General features: G+C 38.4%; 1 protein-coding gene across 1 annotated transcript in view; it reads left to right on the forward strand.

Annotated features, from left to right (window-relative positions):
• Positions 1 to 2,293: 2,293 nt before the first annotated feature.
• LOC106489156 (complement C4-A-like) overlaps positions 2,294 to 16,639 on the forward strand; it is a 49,188-nt gene continuing 34,842 nt past the window's right edge. Inside the window, exons 1-9 of the mRNA XM_067289660.1 lie at positions 2,294 to 2,358; positions 4,579 to 4,771; positions 5,921 to 6,104; positions 6,916 to 6,986; positions 7,467 to 7,552; positions 8,879 to 8,961; positions 10,024 to 10,111; positions 15,249 to 15,354; positions 15,537 to 15,660. Of these exons, the coding sequence (XP_067145761.1) occupies positions 2,294 to 2,358; positions 4,579 to 4,771; positions 5,921 to 6,104; positions 6,916 to 6,986; positions 7,467 to 7,552; positions 8,879 to 8,961; positions 10,024 to 10,111; positions 15,249 to 15,354; positions 15,537 to 15,660 (1,000 nt within the window). The remainder of the gene's footprint in view (positions 2,359 to 4,578; positions 4,772 to 5,920; positions 6,105 to 6,915; positions 6,987 to 7,466; positions 7,553 to 8,878; positions 8,962 to 10,023; positions 10,112 to 15,248; positions 15,355 to 15,536; positions 15,661 to 16,639) is intronic.

The following is a 16,639-nucleotide window of genomic DNA, read 5'->3' on the forward strand; positions in this document are numbered from 1 at the left end:
CTGCTTGTGCCCCATTTGCCCTTTTTTGAGGTGACAGTCCCATAAGTTGTACTTGCTTTAAACATTTTTAAAGGGATAGGAGGTTTTAGAGGAAAAGCGTTCTACATAATTTTTTCTCAAGGTTTACTATGAGGGGAATCTACAGGGGCTTCGCCAGATGAAGCCCTTCCTGAATCAAAAGCTCTATTTACTATTTATGTTAAGCCTAAACTTGGAGATAGTAGCAAATAGCACTGACTAATAGTACTGCCACTCGCATGCGTCTGGTGTCTGCCTCCCAGGAACAACGGGAAGGAAGAGCTGTTGCTTTTAGGAGAACTTAAGGAGCCGCCTGAACCTGAATTTTCATCATCAGGCTCTCTGCAGTCCCCTACCCACAGCATAAACATAATTACTCACATCCAGCTGCCTCTGACAGGTGCAGCCAGGTGCCTTTTTGCACTTGGAATTACCTTAGGCTGGTATTGAAGCCAGGCACAAGAGTGAATGCCTTAGTGACACTTCTCCATTGTCATTTTCACATTGTCATCGCTGACATTTAAGTGGGTTCATGATTGCGTTGGGTATTTGAAGTTGCTCATCTTTCTCCCTCTTGTGCTTTGGCTTGGTACTTATATAATTTGGTAAGACTAAGAAATTAACGTACTTAATTCACATTATTTTTAAAAATTAAATTATAAACACAAGATAAATTTAATTTTTTTGTACAATATTTTACACATTTTATTTTTATAGGCATGGTAATTCCTGCCCTTCTGAAATACAGCATAATTCCTGCCTCTCCATAATATGCTTGCACCTCCATCAATATGCTTCTTGCTGTGACCTCATAACTTGACTCAAGAATCAAAGTTTAAAGCATTAGTCTAAAATAGAATAATTTTACCATTTGAAGCCTTAAGAAGCTTTTGACCTGATTTGTCCAGGTGCAAGAGTTGTTCCGAAGTCAGTGCTTACACTGGTCAAATTTTAGGCTCCTGGAAGAAATCCATGCCTGCAGCAGACAAAAAAAACCCAACCTGTGCTGTTCTGGGTTTAAAGCCAGAAGTACTCTTGTTGCTAATGTGCTGGTCACTTCCCATGACCACCAATGCACAGAAAGCCATCACCGTCCATCTGTGTTTTTCCTGAGCTGCAGCCAGGGCCCTTGCTGTGCCTTTGAGTTCACCTTACAAATAATGGCTTGCTGGTTGTCCATCTTGTTCATTTTAAGGCATCCGTTGCTAATAATTAAGGACACAGGCTTAAATGTGATATACCAACAGGCAGCTTATCACTAGAACTGGAGGACAGCTTTGTGATCACTTCTGGGATTTGAGCTGCCTGTAAATCAGATGGGCATTTTTCCATTTTCATAAGTCAACAAAATTATGTTTAGGAGGGAAAATCCAGTAAAGGCTTGCAAAAATGAGACTTGATTAGAGTTTCAGTTTGTTCCTTCATTTTACCTTTGATAAAAACTGGTTCCTGTACAAACAAACAGCTGTTCTTCAGACACATATATTTTTCTTATTTTTGAATATCCTGCCTTTTATGATGTTGTGGGCCTTTTGGTGCAGCCGGGAATGCCTTCTGCTGTTGAGACATCTTATACACTTATATTAAGATGAGACTAGTTACCCTCTGGGAAAGCCCTCTGTCTTGGCCATAAAGGAAACCCGGCTTGACCAGCTCAGCCACGGACATCCATTTCATACACACTTAAGTTAAAGCAGATGAACTCACTTGTAGCACTACAGTTTGGGAGTGAATTGCACAGGCAGATTTCCACTGCAGCTCCTTTTGTGCTACCTAAACCAGGAGGTTTACTATCACTCTTGTTGGACTACAGATATGCCTGGAGCTAAGTAATGTCATAGAGCAGGGACCTGTTTTTTACGTTTGTCCCCATTATGAATTGCTTTAGAGCCACTGCTTTAGCCATGGTGTCGTGTGTGATTTTAGGATTGCCTTTGCAGTACTCTGAAAACTTCTCTCTGCCCATGATTTTAAATTACTAACATAAGAAAATATTGAAGCTTGAAAGAGAATGAAAAAATAATCAAATGCAGAATTCTGGCTTAGTCTAGAATGTCTCTCCCCCCGGCCATTAATCTGCACTTATATATCACTAGCATGTCAGTCATTATTGGTTGCATTGTTTTGCAAGTTATTAATAAATAACCCAGATCAGTAATGCTCTTTGCTACCATATGCCATCAGCCCATTTCTTACAACCTGTATCTCAAAGGTGGATTGACAGTGACTTTTTTGATATTTCTGTTTTGCAGCACGAATGTTGTAGAGGTTTCCAATGGAAAGGCTGGTATTTTTGATGAGCTTTTGTTCACTGTTATCCAATACACAGCAAGCACCATCGTAAGTATATTTTTTTAATTAATTCTTCACTCCTAAAAAAATCCATTGAAACAGAAAGTAGGAACAGTTTGTGGTATTGACAGAGAATCAGCAATGTCTGTTTCTTGGAACTCTGAAAATTTGTGAAATCTTAAAGAGGTAAAAAGCCTCTGTAAAAAGAAAAAGCTTAAAAGTGCCTTTATTTTCCAAGGGGAAAGATCTCCACTCAGTAAGATATAATCCAAAATGTTCTATTAAAGCATGATGTACACGCTGTTATTTTTGCTTGTTCATCTTCAGCTTTCTGGCATTTACTAGATGATCGACAGATCTTGGAAAAGAATCACTGTCCTTTCTGTAATTGATTGAATAGATTGCAGAAAGCAAAGTTTTTCTATTTGGAGGAGTTTCAGGGTTATTGTGTGCCTCTTGTCTGTTTTAGTGAAGATTTACATATGTTGGTTCTTCTAGTTGGACAGTTCCTCTTTTGGGAAAACAGGCATTATAACTCCTTGAGAAAACAGGACCTGCAGAGCAAGTCTAAAGCCTTTCAAATTGACCTTTATCTGCAGGGCAGAGGGACAGGAGAGACTCTTGCAATGTCCCTGCCAATAGGGGGTAGATTCAAGTACATGGTATAGCCATAGGAAAGCTTTGATGAGACATTTTGGCAGATGGGACAAATCCTCCCCACTTCCACTTCAGCCCCCAAATATTCCTTGCCTCTGGTTCCTCCGTACACTGTGCACTTGCTCCGCGCCGTCAGCCTCTACCACTGCCTCCCTCACCTTGCCTTGTGCATCTCTACCTGCAGCTGTAGATATATGTATCCTCTTAGGTCTCATTGTGTAAGATTTTAGCCAGGTGTGGACCCCTCCCTGCAGTCTGGTGTTGACCTCCAGTGTCCACATCAGCATGAAGGCTACAGTGCTTTGGCCCCATAGGAATTTTACACTGGGGTAACTATCGCTAATGATGTACTTGGATGGATGCTTCATCTTCAATGAAGTACAGGCTTTATTTTCTATGAGAAAATCCTAATGAAACCAGGGACTGAGCTAGTTTTATTCTGAAGTTACCGGATATGGCAAACTTAAGATGCTTAACGTACCAGGTATATGAAACTGAATATTTTGTTGGGAAAATATGGTCATGATGTTTTAAGGCCAGAGCTGGCTTGTGCAGAGCAGGCTGGCGACCGTGTCTGCCTGAGTGAGTTGCACAGATAAGCTTTTAAACAACTAGCTATTCTGCAGCAAAACCATGACATTATGAAGTCCCCTAATCTCCTCTACGCTCCTACAGGGAGCCTGGATTAGGCTCTCTTTTTCCTATGTGAAGACAAGTCTGGTGTGCAATATACCTTTCACTACCATTAACAGACTCTAAGTGGGTGATACAGTGGCACTTTTAGAATAAAATCTCTTCCACCAAGTTGAAAAATCTACAACACAACTAAAAGTAAAAATTTTCCTCTCAGCATTCCAGTACTTGAATGGATATACATGCCAAACCTGCTTGACTAATGAATTAGAAAAGAAAATTAGACAAATGAAAATGATTAAGATTGGAATCAAAAATCGCATGAGGATAGTTGTAACTGAAAGACAAGTGTCATCATTCATTGTAAACTAGAAACATTAGGAAGTAATTCCACAAATGTAAATGTTGAAATCATAAAACTATTTAATGTTTATTAAGGGGTGTTCTATGTTTTCCTTTATCAAGATCCATAAGATTGTGTGAAGACTCTGATCATGTGTAAGGTCACAAATAGTATGGAAGGAAGGAAATCATTTTTATTTTGTCCATACGGTGCCCCATGATTTTTAGAAGAAAAAAAGGAAAAAATTTTGGAAAAAAAAACTTCAGTTTTGTTCCCTCCTTGCTATACCACACTTTTTATTTTATAAACTTAAAAAAGAAGAAATGTGAATTGAAAAATAGAAAAAAAAGAAAAAGAAATAGATAAAGCTCAGTCAACACATTCTGATAACGGTACAATCTTCTCCTTTTAGAAATCTTTTATAAAATGATCATTTTCCAACAATTGCTTTAATGAGGTCAGAACTGTACCTTTGTGTATGTGTCATTAGTACCATTAATACATAGCTTTCCACATAGTACTCTGATATTGGTGGGTAAAAAAAACAAGTTTTTTTTTCTTTAAATTTGTATTGGCTGGACATTTATGTGAAAATCTGCCAACATATTGGTCAATGTATTTCTATATGGTTTTAGATTTCTTATTACTGCCCCAAATGTGGTGCATTTGGGCACACATGAGACAGTAACAGTTCAAGTTCATGGAGCAGAGAGCCCTGTCCAAGTTACAGCATACTTCAAAGATGAGGTAAAAAATGAACTCCTATCAGAGAGGATCATCTTTAACCTTAACCAAGAGAACAACTACCAAGAAATCAAAAAAATAATGGTGAGTCAACCATCACAATAATGTAAATTATAATTTTAAACAGGTAATATAAATCATATAATCTGTGCTGGGAATGTATTGGAACACAGACAACACCCATCATTAGAGAAAGATAACAAAACACCAATTCCAGTGGCAGCAGCACTCCGCTCACCAAATCAGCCAATAAAACAATGCACAATTCGATTTCAGTGGTGACAGTGAGTGCTCTTTTGTGCCCAGCAAGCAAGCCCAAGGTTTTGTCATATAGTGATGAAAGATCTTTTCACCACTGAAGATCCTATAATTTATTTGGTTTGTCCTTTTTTTTTTCCAATATATATATACATATACATTTAATTTTTTCCTGAGAGAGTAGCAGTTTTATCCCTGGAACTGATTTCTTGGCTTGATCATTTCTCTGACTTTTTTAATTGGTGATTTGCATCACTTAAGTTTAGATTGCATTCATGTCCTTGGCATGCTGGCTATTTTACAAAATAGAGGAAACCTTGAAAAATGTGCAGTCTCTCAACCCACAGCCTGTGAAGTTTCTGCAACCTTGTAAGTTGATTGACTCTACTTTACATCCCATTTTTCTTTTTTTTCTTTTTTTTTTTTTTTGGACCTGATTCTTTGAAATCCTGGAGCACTTAGTATGATTTAGTATGATTTAGGCTATTTGTCTGAAAAACAGCACACAGCAAGTCCCTGTTTAGCTCTGATTACTCCCAAAGTGAGAGCTGAAGGTTGGAATCAGGTTCCTTTTGCACAGGATGTTTAGAAACATCATACCTGCAGGAGGTAAGGCTCTAATCTCACAACCAAGATTTTAGCAAATGAAGGATTATGGGATGTTGCTGCAGCTACCAAATGACTGGAATTTAACATACATGTAGAATGAATAAAAAGTCACTGGGCTTGAGTTATTGCCATCAGAAAGGAAAATGTGTCCTTTTCCATAGTTCCATCATAAAATGGGGAAGGAGATAATATTTCTGCTCACAAAGAAATATTCACCCAATAAGAAAGATATAATTGATTATCTTCTGTAGAACAGTGCTAATAAAAGATGTAAGTTTCCTGTTTCTTTGCCCCACAGCTGGTGTAACTCCAAGGATACCAGTTATATATCTGATTCTACAGGGTGTTTCCTTTCGTTGTCTTCAGGTCAACCCAGGAACTGTGCATAAGGATATGTCCAAGAAGAGAAAGCTTCCGTATGTTCTGCTGGTCACTGAAAGCAGAGAGCTTTTCAAGGAGACTGCTCAAAATATTCGCATCCTCCTGTCTTCCAAGAAAGGCTACCTTTTTATTCAGACAGATAAACCTATATACACACCGAATTCCAAAGGTTAACACACAAATGCTGCATTTCAGATATTGAAAATAGATGTTACAAGGCCATAATTAAAAACGTAATAATAGCCTGATCCTTTCTAATCAAGGCCCTTCTCTTCTAACCCCAGCTATCTGTGTGCACATCAGCCAGACTAGATTTTAAACCCATGTTTTGCAGCCAGGGCTTCTGCAGGCTCCGCACTGCCCATCGTGGCACCCTCACGAAATACCGCAGGAGTAGAGGAGTCTTTCTCTCTTTCTGTCAAGAGCCAAACTAAATCTGCTCCTTTTTCCTCAAAAAACATAATAATGACTTTCCTCAGGAAAACAAAATAAATAAAGTGGGAGACTGCCCCCCACGCCCCCACCCCAAAAAAACTATTCTTTCTGTTTGCAGTTACTGCCATAAGCATTCTTTGCACTTTATGGCCACAAATATTTTGCTGCTTTTAACAGTTATTTAAGTAAAAACACAAGGAGGTCAAAACCTAAAAAATTTGACCTTTATAAGTCAAAAAAACTATTGAGTTTGGCTGCAGTCCTTGATCACAGAAGGAATACAGCAGTGAGGTGAAGTTTCCCATGTATTTTTCAGAAGGTGATTCAAAAAGGCTAATTTATTTGGGCACGCATGTAACACTCAAAGCTTATGGAAGAATGCAAATTTTTCTCCCTGAAATTTCTCAAATTTCTTTTCTTGAAAAGAAAGTGTTTTGTTGAAAATTTAGGAACTCAGTTAAGAGCATGTAATAGTTACTATCTAGAAAGAGAATAGAGAGGCTATAAATGAATATGAAAATACATTTTATTCTTCTGTTAAACAGTAAAATACAGGATCTTCATTCTGGACAATGCTATGAGGCCAACAAATGATCCAATTGAAATTGCTGTGCTAGTGAGTATGCAAAAAGTAGTTTTACCAAGTGTTTCTTTACCACATTCACTATGAAGAAGTTCCACTAAAGATCCCAAAGTAAGACTATAGCCCTGACTCCCCTCCATCTTGCTCTCACTCTCCCCCTGCCCCCTGATCCTACAGCTGTGAAAAATACTCCGTGAAGCAGCTCCATGTTACAAGGCAGCTTCACCTCCACTTTCCCTCCCCAGGGCATGGAAGAAGTACTGGACTGGTTTAGCAGATGGTGGTTCTTCCTTTTTAAATAAGGAGTGGTGTTTACATATTGTGAAATATTTCTAGTGGTTTTGGCCAATATCAGGAGTATGGAGGGAGGGGTAAAATGTGAATAATCAGGTAAGAAAATAAATAGACCACTCTCTTGTCTCCTTAGGACTAGGGTATGAACTTGAGCTTTTGGACATGCATGTTTGGCATCTGGTGTATAAATTTGTATTTGCTTGTTCTCTCCCTCAACAGAACTCAAAAGGAATAATGGTTAAGAAGTCACACCGGAAAGTAAAAACAGTGCTCAATGAACATTTTGAAATACCTGATATTGCTGAGTATGTTACTATGCCTTGTTCATCAAAAAAAAGTCACATGTCAAAATGCCTCTTGCAGCAAAACTTTCTTCAGGCTAAAAATGGGTTCCAGGACAATGTTTGGAGCAGAGGAGTGACTTATTTTATTTATTTTATATGTATTGTTTTCTTTATCTTTTTTTAGAGCAGCAGAGAAATACTACATACACTAAAGCAGATAATTTTGCTCTGATTACTGTCAAGAGCAGCCGTGGCACGCTGTTAGAGCCGGTGGCTGTGCTGCAGCCAGCTCCAGCAGCTGCTCCCGCGCTGCAGTCTGCGCCCGAGTTAGTCACCCCGCACTCCCTTCCCCAAAGCTGGAACGAAAGTTCAGGCTGTGATTCAGCTGGCCTGTTTTAGATGCCTGCGTTAGGACGAGACTTACCATGCCTCAGGACTAACTGTTTCTCTCCACTGGCTGTAAAAGAGCCCAGGGTGACTTACTCAGATGGAAGACCTCACTTTACAATGTCTCATGAAAGGCAGACTAATCCCACCTCCTATTAGCAGGTTCAAGCAATCAGGATTCATCCCCCTTACCTGTTAACAGTTACCTAAAGTACTTAAGATCTTCAATTGCTGAATTCCCTGAATTACCTCTCAAAGTTGTCTGTCCCTCTCCTCCCCTCCGAGTAGCAATTTAGCCTATGGTTAACATGCTTCTGTCTTAAGCACCTTGCCTTGGAGAGGATGAGCCCAGGCTTTAATACCATACGGTTAGTAACATCTATATTGGTAAGGAACAAGTCAGCAAACTGCTTAAATACCTGCTTTGATCATAAGACTACATTCAAGGGGTACATACAAACCCCGTTCAGGAGAGCACTTCTGTAAGGGTTTAAATTTTAAAGTGTAATTAAACGCCATTGATTTCAAAGGGAATTAAGCCTTTACTTAATATTCAATGTTCAATTGCAAGCTAGAATGAAATTGAGCTCATAGTGAAGATAAGTTATAGCAAATATATGACAAGCTCTCTATTTCTGTGAGCTTTTCAGAGGCAGAGCATGTTAAATGCAGTTTCAAGATATGATATCTTGCTGTTTCTCATAAATTCTTGTTGAATGGTATCCAATACATTTGTTAATACATTGCTCGCTCATCCAAGCAAGGAGAAATGTATTAATAAATTGGTTTTGTATATGTTCCTATGTATTATGTAAGTTCCTTTGATCCAAGCAAGGAAAATACTAGTATTCAATTTATTGGGGCCTTATTTTTCATATTTAGAGATAATTTGAATATATTAGCACAATACAATATATGAGAAATCTTAATTAACTGCTTTTTGCTGAATCTGAACTTTAGACCTGGAACCTGGAAAATCACGGCCTGGTTTCAAGGATATGAAATGTCAAATGTTTCAGCTGAATTTGAAGTTAAAAATTATGGTAAGAGAATATTGAATTTGGAATATAAAGTTATAAAGTCACCCCTACTTGTTAGCAGATATACTGCAGTGATTATAAGTGGTTCTATTTAGGTACTACAGATGTGATTCATCGAGTTTCAATTCATCATTGCTGCCTCTGATTGATGGAAGGATGACTCTTAAATTTGACAGTTTAAATTTGATACAAAACTTATTTCTATATAAATTTAGTAACTTTGATATTTGTCACAAAACATCCTTTTTTTGGTAGGGCTCTCCTGCTGCGGAAAAAAATGCAGACTATCTGTGAAAACTGAAGTTTCCAATAAAGACTAGAATACAAGAAGAAAAAGTGATAACTAGTTTCTTCACAATAGACTGCAGTTTGGAAGTTGGTTGAAGCTGTTCTCATATTCATTGAAGTTTTTTTTGTAAGGAAAAGAAAGGGCATTGTGTAAACAGTAGAAGTGTAGAAATTCAAAAATTTGGAAATAAATGGCTTGATTTCTTTGTGCTGAAATTATGCTTTATTTTTAAATTTAGTAGGTTTTTTTTTCTTTAAGACAAAATAAAACCCAAGAATTATAAGAAAATCTCACTTATACAAAACCAAGTTTTTGCTTTAGCTAGTGGATGTAATGGTTAGAGACTAGTAGAGATTACTACAAATGTCTATGCTCAAGAGCAAGTAACTCTGGCTACACGTACAGGAGCAAGTAGCATAGCTTTATAGGACCACATCTGCAGAGTGATGCAGCTGATGCTGAGGACCCCACGTCCACACTAAACACATTTCGGGGGAGCAGGGAGGAATATTTCAGACTGGTTCTGTTTCAGTGTGCTGAATGCCCATTTTCTTTGGAAAGAAATCAGTTTTGTGTGTTCCAAGGCTGCTCCACACTGTGTGAAGCAAAGCACAATAAGGGATGATGATCAGGATATTTGCCTCAGATGCGCACTGCTAATCCAAACCAAAAGGCTAATTAGCTGTGCCCTCTGAATGGGTGTCACCTCATGCCAGGAGTTTAAGGTTTGTTTCAAGCTCACACACCATGAACCTTTGCATTCTTTTTTTCTGCAGAGCTTCCATCTTTTGAAGTCAAACTCATCCCACTCCAGCCGTACTACCACATCTGGAACCAAAGCTTTATCTTTGATATTGAGGCAAAGTAAGTATACTCAAAGCAAGGCCATTTTTAGGAGGCACATGGAAAAGCACCTATTGAACCCTGCTGCTTCTTCCTCTCTTGGTCATTAACAGTTAACCAGGTTCTGGTTTTACTTGAATCTTGCTTTAAACTCTTATACTATCTGTTTCTACTTTGCTATTAACTTGGGACAGCAGTGTAAAATGCTATATGAATCCATGTGGCGGTGATCAAAATGAAACAAGATTTTCTGAATATTTTAGGTTATTAGTAAAAAAATGATGATTTAGAATTCTCTTCTGTATTGCTAGATAAGATTCCAGACATACTTAGAAGTTTTTTTTTTCTTTATCCATTTTGCTTTAAACATTTAGAAACATTCTAAAGCTTCAGATGTTGTTGTTTAATGTAATTCAGATAGAGGCGGTTCAAGTTTGGATATGAAATTTCTTCAAAGCCTGGTGAAGTTTGGCTGTAACAGGCTAGTTCTTATTTGCGAATAATGATTTTTTTTGCAGAAATACTTCCAGTTGAATAAATATAGTTAATCTCACAGAGTTTCTGTGACTCTTGCTGTGATACGTGCCTTACTGCACGGTAGTACAGCACTGACCTGTATCAGATATGATTGCACAGCTCCCAGATTGGCCAAGCCACATGGCAGGGCTCTGTGCAGGATAAAATATGCCTCATCCCATATCAAATTAGAATGGCATCAACATACATTATCTGATCACTTTGAAAGCCACTCGTGAAAATTAACCCATTGAAATATTCTGAATACCTCTGAAGAATCAGATTGAATCTGTATTTAATCAGTATTTTATGCTGTGTAGCTCTAATATTCCTGAACCCACACAGACAGACCTAAATCTAGTTTTACTGTGCAGTCTAATAATGGCTCACACACACATCAGGCCTCCTTGGCTGTGGAATTTTCAAGGCTCTTAAGAGTGGAATTACTAAATAACTGCATGTTAGGAGGTTGATCTTGCTTTATTTACCGCTCAGCTGGAATCAGAAAGAACTAGAAATATTTTGGCCACCTTCTGTATTGGAAAGATGGAGAGAGAAATTAAATAGTTCCCTGGAGACACAGTGATGTGTTTCATATTCATTGAAGTAACTATTCATGCAACTGGAGTTAATGATTTTGGTAGGATTTATTTATATGAGATTTGCAAGTCCAGGATTCACATGCAGGTCATTTAAGCCAAGTGGTTCAGTGTTGCATTAATTCAGATGTTTTACATTTGATTTAAAGTTAGATTTTAAATCTGTTTTAAAGTTGATTTAGTTATTTAGCGCAAAAAGTCTAGTGATATGAAAATGGTCTCATTCTGATGAAAGAATATGCAAAGTCCCTTCATGAGAAACAACATACTAGAAATAATCAACAGCGGACTTAATCCCGCACTGAAACAGAAGTTTACATTTCATGAAGTCAAAGAACCTCTGAGTAGTTAGAAGTAAGAATTAATGCACTGCTGTCTCTCTGGTGATTAAAGTAGAACTTGATACCCGGTCTGTCATCTCTTTTTTTTTTGAATAGGAATAAATTGTGTGAAAGGAGCACAAGCAGCTGGTCTTCTCTCATATTTGGGAGAAATCTTTTCAGTTTCAAAGGAATGAGGAGACTGACCACCCTTTTGCTCACCTTTTTGTTTTTCCTTGTTTCTGTGGATTCTTCATTTTTTATGTCTTTAAAGATCATAAAATAATATTAGCAAGTATTATCAAATTGGGTCGTTTTTTAGGATATTGCCAAACACATCGATGCTATGGAAGAGATACGTATCCTGAAATCAGATACTCTGCATTATCTAAATAACACTAAAATAGTTATTCTGGTTAATTCTCCCTATCTAGACAAAAACTCAAATTTATTCCAAGGCAATTTTGATGTGTCAGCAGACAGCTGAACACACAGTATCAGTAAGTAACGCCAGACCCTCACTCAGAACAACTCCTAAGAAATAAGTTAACACTTCATGGATTTTTGCGGTTGATTCACCAGATTTCTCATGAGTCTTTAACAAAAAAACAGAAACTGGGTCATACAGAGGTATTGTAGTTAATATCGTTAATATTGTAGCTAGTGTTAAACAGATAGTGGGCAATTTTTCCATATTATAATGATACCCAAGGTAGTAGAAAGTGAACCACGTACTTTTTATTAAATACTCAATATTTATAGTTGAAGCCTGGTAAAGCTTCTAGTATCCACTCACTTTCAGGATTGTGATTTTTAATGGTTTACAATTATGTTTTGTACTATATCTGAATAATATATATTTACATGACATTTAATGCTGGGAGATATTTTAACAGTGAAGTTGGATCCTAACAACCTACTACTTCTACAGAATAACTTGCATCATTTTATCAAGGTATTTTATTAAGCTTCCTAGGCAAAGCCCCTTTCAGTGTTGCTTTTTGCATACATACATGTTATTGAATAGTATACACATAAGTTATTTATAGGTCACTGTTGGATAGTAGCTTGTATCTAGTCTATTTTATATTGGACCCTGTAGCTGGTGGGGACAGCTGGGAGGAAAAATCACAGAATCACAAAAGGGTTGAGGTTGGAAGGCACCTCTGGAGATCATCTAGACCAACCCCCCTGCTCAAGCAGGGGCACCTAGAGCACATTGCACAGGATTGCATCCAGGCGGGTTTTGAATATCTCCAGAGAAGGAGACTCCACAACCTCTCTGGGCAACCTGTTCCCGTGCTCTGTCACCCTCACAGTGAAGAAGTTTTTCCTCATGTTCAGATGGAACTGTCTGTGTTTCAGTTTGTGCCCGTTGCCTCGCATCCTGTCGCTGGGCACCACTGAAAATGTCAATGCAGAAGGGAAAAAGATCCTCATATAAAACCTGCTAATCCAATATTCAGATAAGAATAAAAAAGCCTGGTCTAAAACTTAAAGTTTGTGATCTATTGAATTTGTACAGCACTGACTGTAACTGAACTTGCATGAAATTCGGTTTGCAGTAGCCTTTAGTTAGATAAAATTGGACTATGTGACTGTCATGTGACTAAAAGGTGCTTTTCTCACCTGAGAAATAATTCTGATATAGTAGGGGCCATGGTCGTATTCAAGGAGTTAAACATAATACTGGAAAATATATTTGAACTGTCTGGGTAGTAAATTAAACAGTTCCAGGAAACCCTGCCGAGTGCTGTTGGGCTCGTGCTTGGCATACGTTTGGCCCGAGCCACAGCGCACTCTCCCAAACAATTCCTGGAAACAGTTCAGGAATAAACATGGACCAAGGTCTACTCCAAGTAGGCAGTTTACATGTGGCCACCCTGTTGTGGAGATAAGAGTGTTTAATAAAGCAGGCATGGGCCTTTTTTTGCCAGCTGGCCTCAGCATCATGGATAGTACTGGGCTCGTTTAATTTAATCATACTGGGCCTAAGAGGGACCAGGTGCACCAGCTGTGTTGCCTGATCCCTGGCTCTGTATCCAAGTGGAAGGAAGGCTCTTCCACCCCTCACAGCTCTAGTCAGTTTTATTTCTGGTTTAAATTCATCCTTGGCCAGTTCATACGTTTTTGGTCTTCTGGAAGCTATCCATGAGCTCTTTGCCTGGAGGATGCTGATCTCGCCTCTCTCCAGTGCAACTTATATTCCTGCGTGGGCCTCCTTTTGCTAGACTGAACAAACTCAACTCTTCTAATCTCCTCTTGTTTACCCTCATTTCTTTATTTGGTTCTATTACATAATTATTAGCTTTAACTGGGGTTACTTGATATTGTCAGTGATTTTAGATAACCAGCTTTAATAATTTAATCCTTTGCAAAGTTTTTTTTCTTAATGTTATTATAGCATTCAATTTCCAGTCTATGGACTGTGCAGTTCCTTCATACATCTTTCACTCCTCATTAATTTCATAATTATTTAAGAGGGAAAACTGATCTGAATAACTGAATACTGTTATTCAGTTTTCTTTTTTTTTTCTCTCTTTTTTTCAAACAAAATCCTTGCTTGTTGGAAAAGGTCCTAGAGGTGTTAAATAGGCCTATCTGATTTTCATCAAAATCAACATATGACATTACTGACAACTGAACTTACTTTTATGAACATGCCGTACAAGTAATTAACAATTATTTGATCTGTTAATTGTTGCTCCTTTAGTTGTTAATTTTGCCATTTTTAACATCTTTCAAAAGAATTGTCTCTCAGTTCTTTCAAAAGTTTCAGTTTCACTGGTATATATCAGTACAAACTGATCAAGTCAGTTTGGAAGAGGCTTTGTCTAAACAAAAAAAAATCTATTATAAAACTGAGATGAAGCAGGATTTCCACAAGCAAGAATCACCACTGTGGCTGTGACACAAGCAGAGGCAGGTTTCACATGGCACTACCTGCTCTGCTGCAGGAGGATGCCACTGCCAGGGTTTCTTTGAGAAAGGAGCCTGCCAGATGAGACGTCACGTCCTCTTCTCTCTCTCCATGACCTATATGGAGAGCAGAGCAATCTGCTGGCTGGATACATATGTGGCACATGGCATTGAGGCTTAGAAGAGACCTCTGTACTGCATTGCCTAAATGCATGAGACAGACATATGGGGATCCACTCTGCTTAATGCAGACGTTAAAACTTCAGCAGACAGGATCTGTCTCTGGAGGTCTGCAGGGCACCAGCTGCATCAGGTAGGTCCCCCATGGGATTCTCCAGGCCCCTACTTTAAGCGCTCTGCATGAAGTATCTAATAAAAAGGAATTAGTAGGATGTCCAAATTAAATAGAGTGGATGCATCCCCTGTTCTCTGTGAAGGGGATGAGTTGTGTGAGACCTCGCACATCTATGTATCTAAAGTTTCCATTGATCTATTAAAAAATTATGTTTAAATTACGCTCGTGCAGTTTTTGTCAGAGGATGTTTCCATGTGTGATTCTGACAAAAAGTGATTTACTCCATATGTTTGTTTGTATTTGGAATCACTGCCTTGTACATGGAACTGCAAAAGTCTCCATGTTTGTTTTATTACTGATCGTGACTGTTTTTCATTCCCAAGTCATTAGTTAAAAAGACACAATGCCCATCAATATCCATATGTTATGTTCATCATAAAATGAATAGTCTAATTTGTTTGCTCTTTATTAATGTGATGATCATCTCCTTGCTTTTCTCCCTTGCAAAGGCACTCTTATGGAAAAGGTATTGAAGGTGTTGCATATGTGCGATTTGGCATAGTGGATGAAACTGAGAAAAAAGTCTTTCTTCCAGGCCTGGAACAACAGCTATCAGTAAGTACTGGCGTCCAATAGAACTACACTGATTCCTCCCAGGAGGGCTGAATGTTGTCAAAAAACTGTCAAAATATGTATCGCTGTAATTTTGTAGTCATGCTATGAGCAGCAATTTTTTTAACTGCAATGGCAAGAGAGCAGAAAAGGCAGTCACTTTTTTTTTTCCACCTTTGTTTTAGATCCAAAATGGAAAAGGAAGAGTCACTTTAAGTACACCATTTCTGGAAGAGAAATTAAAAAAGAGTATTTCCACTCTGGAAGGGTTTCATTTATATGTTGCTGTTACCACTGTAGAAACTGCAAGTGAGTACACTATGGCTTGTCTGATATACCCCATAATATTTAGGCTAATCTTTTTCTAATCTAATCCTTCATGTGAGAAACCTCTTATTATTTGAGCTTGGTATCTTAGCTTGCTTTGTAGCTCAGCTGTCTGAACTATCAGTCTAGTGATGAAGCACAGGTACTACATCCACAGAGCAATGTGAGGGAAGATCTAGCTCTTGTGAGTCCTGCTAGGCATCTTAGGCCTTTCCACAGTTTTAACAGATTATATGTTCTCAGCATCTATCCATGCCAGCTGTGCTCCTATAATACTTGTATTGAAAATGTTGTGCCTAGGAGATCGTCTTCCCAAGATGCTGCCAGCTGGCCAAGAACTGGCAGCAGATCCTGGGAGATGTCTGCTAGGAGCCGTATTAGTCAAACCCATCACTGTGGGGAACTGACTTAAACTCATACTGCTATGCTGCGATCTCAAAGGATGATCAAAAAAAAAAAAAAGGCTGCTCTGGACTTGAGAGGGAGCATTAAGTGCCTTGAGCATGTCTCCTGCAGGGCTGAGCACTGTGGCATATATACAAATTGTCTTATTATTCATTTGGGACGATACCTGGGGGCCTGAGCCTGGTGTGTACCTACCCAGAAGTTTTTCAGTGGTTTCTTGCCAGTATATTCCTAGTGGACAGAAAAATATTTCCACAGTTCATTACAAAGTATTTGTGGAGCCACCTGCCTATTGCAATGCTAAGCACCTTGAAAAGGCCACCAAAAATCTTAGCACTACCCACGAGAGACCAGAGAGGTGAACTGAACACAGCGATTGAGGGGCTACTGAGGTGTAACAGGTGCTATCATTAGTCATACAAAGCTAATATGAGAGCTGTTACTTGAGCATTGATCACTGAAGTTAAATCTGCTGTGAAGCTGACCCTTCAAACACGGGCAAGATTTTTCCTATTGCTGTTTAAAAAGACATTGGTCCCCCATCTGTCTGTATCCA

This window comes from Apteryx mantelli, chromosome 1 (genome assembly GCF_036417845.1).
Source record: "Apteryx mantelli isolate bAptMan1 chromosome 1, bAptMan1.hap1, whole genome shotgun sequence".
NCBI classification, from domain to species: Eukaryota; Metazoa; Chordata; class Aves; order Apterygiformes; family Apterygidae; genus Apteryx; species Apteryx mantelli.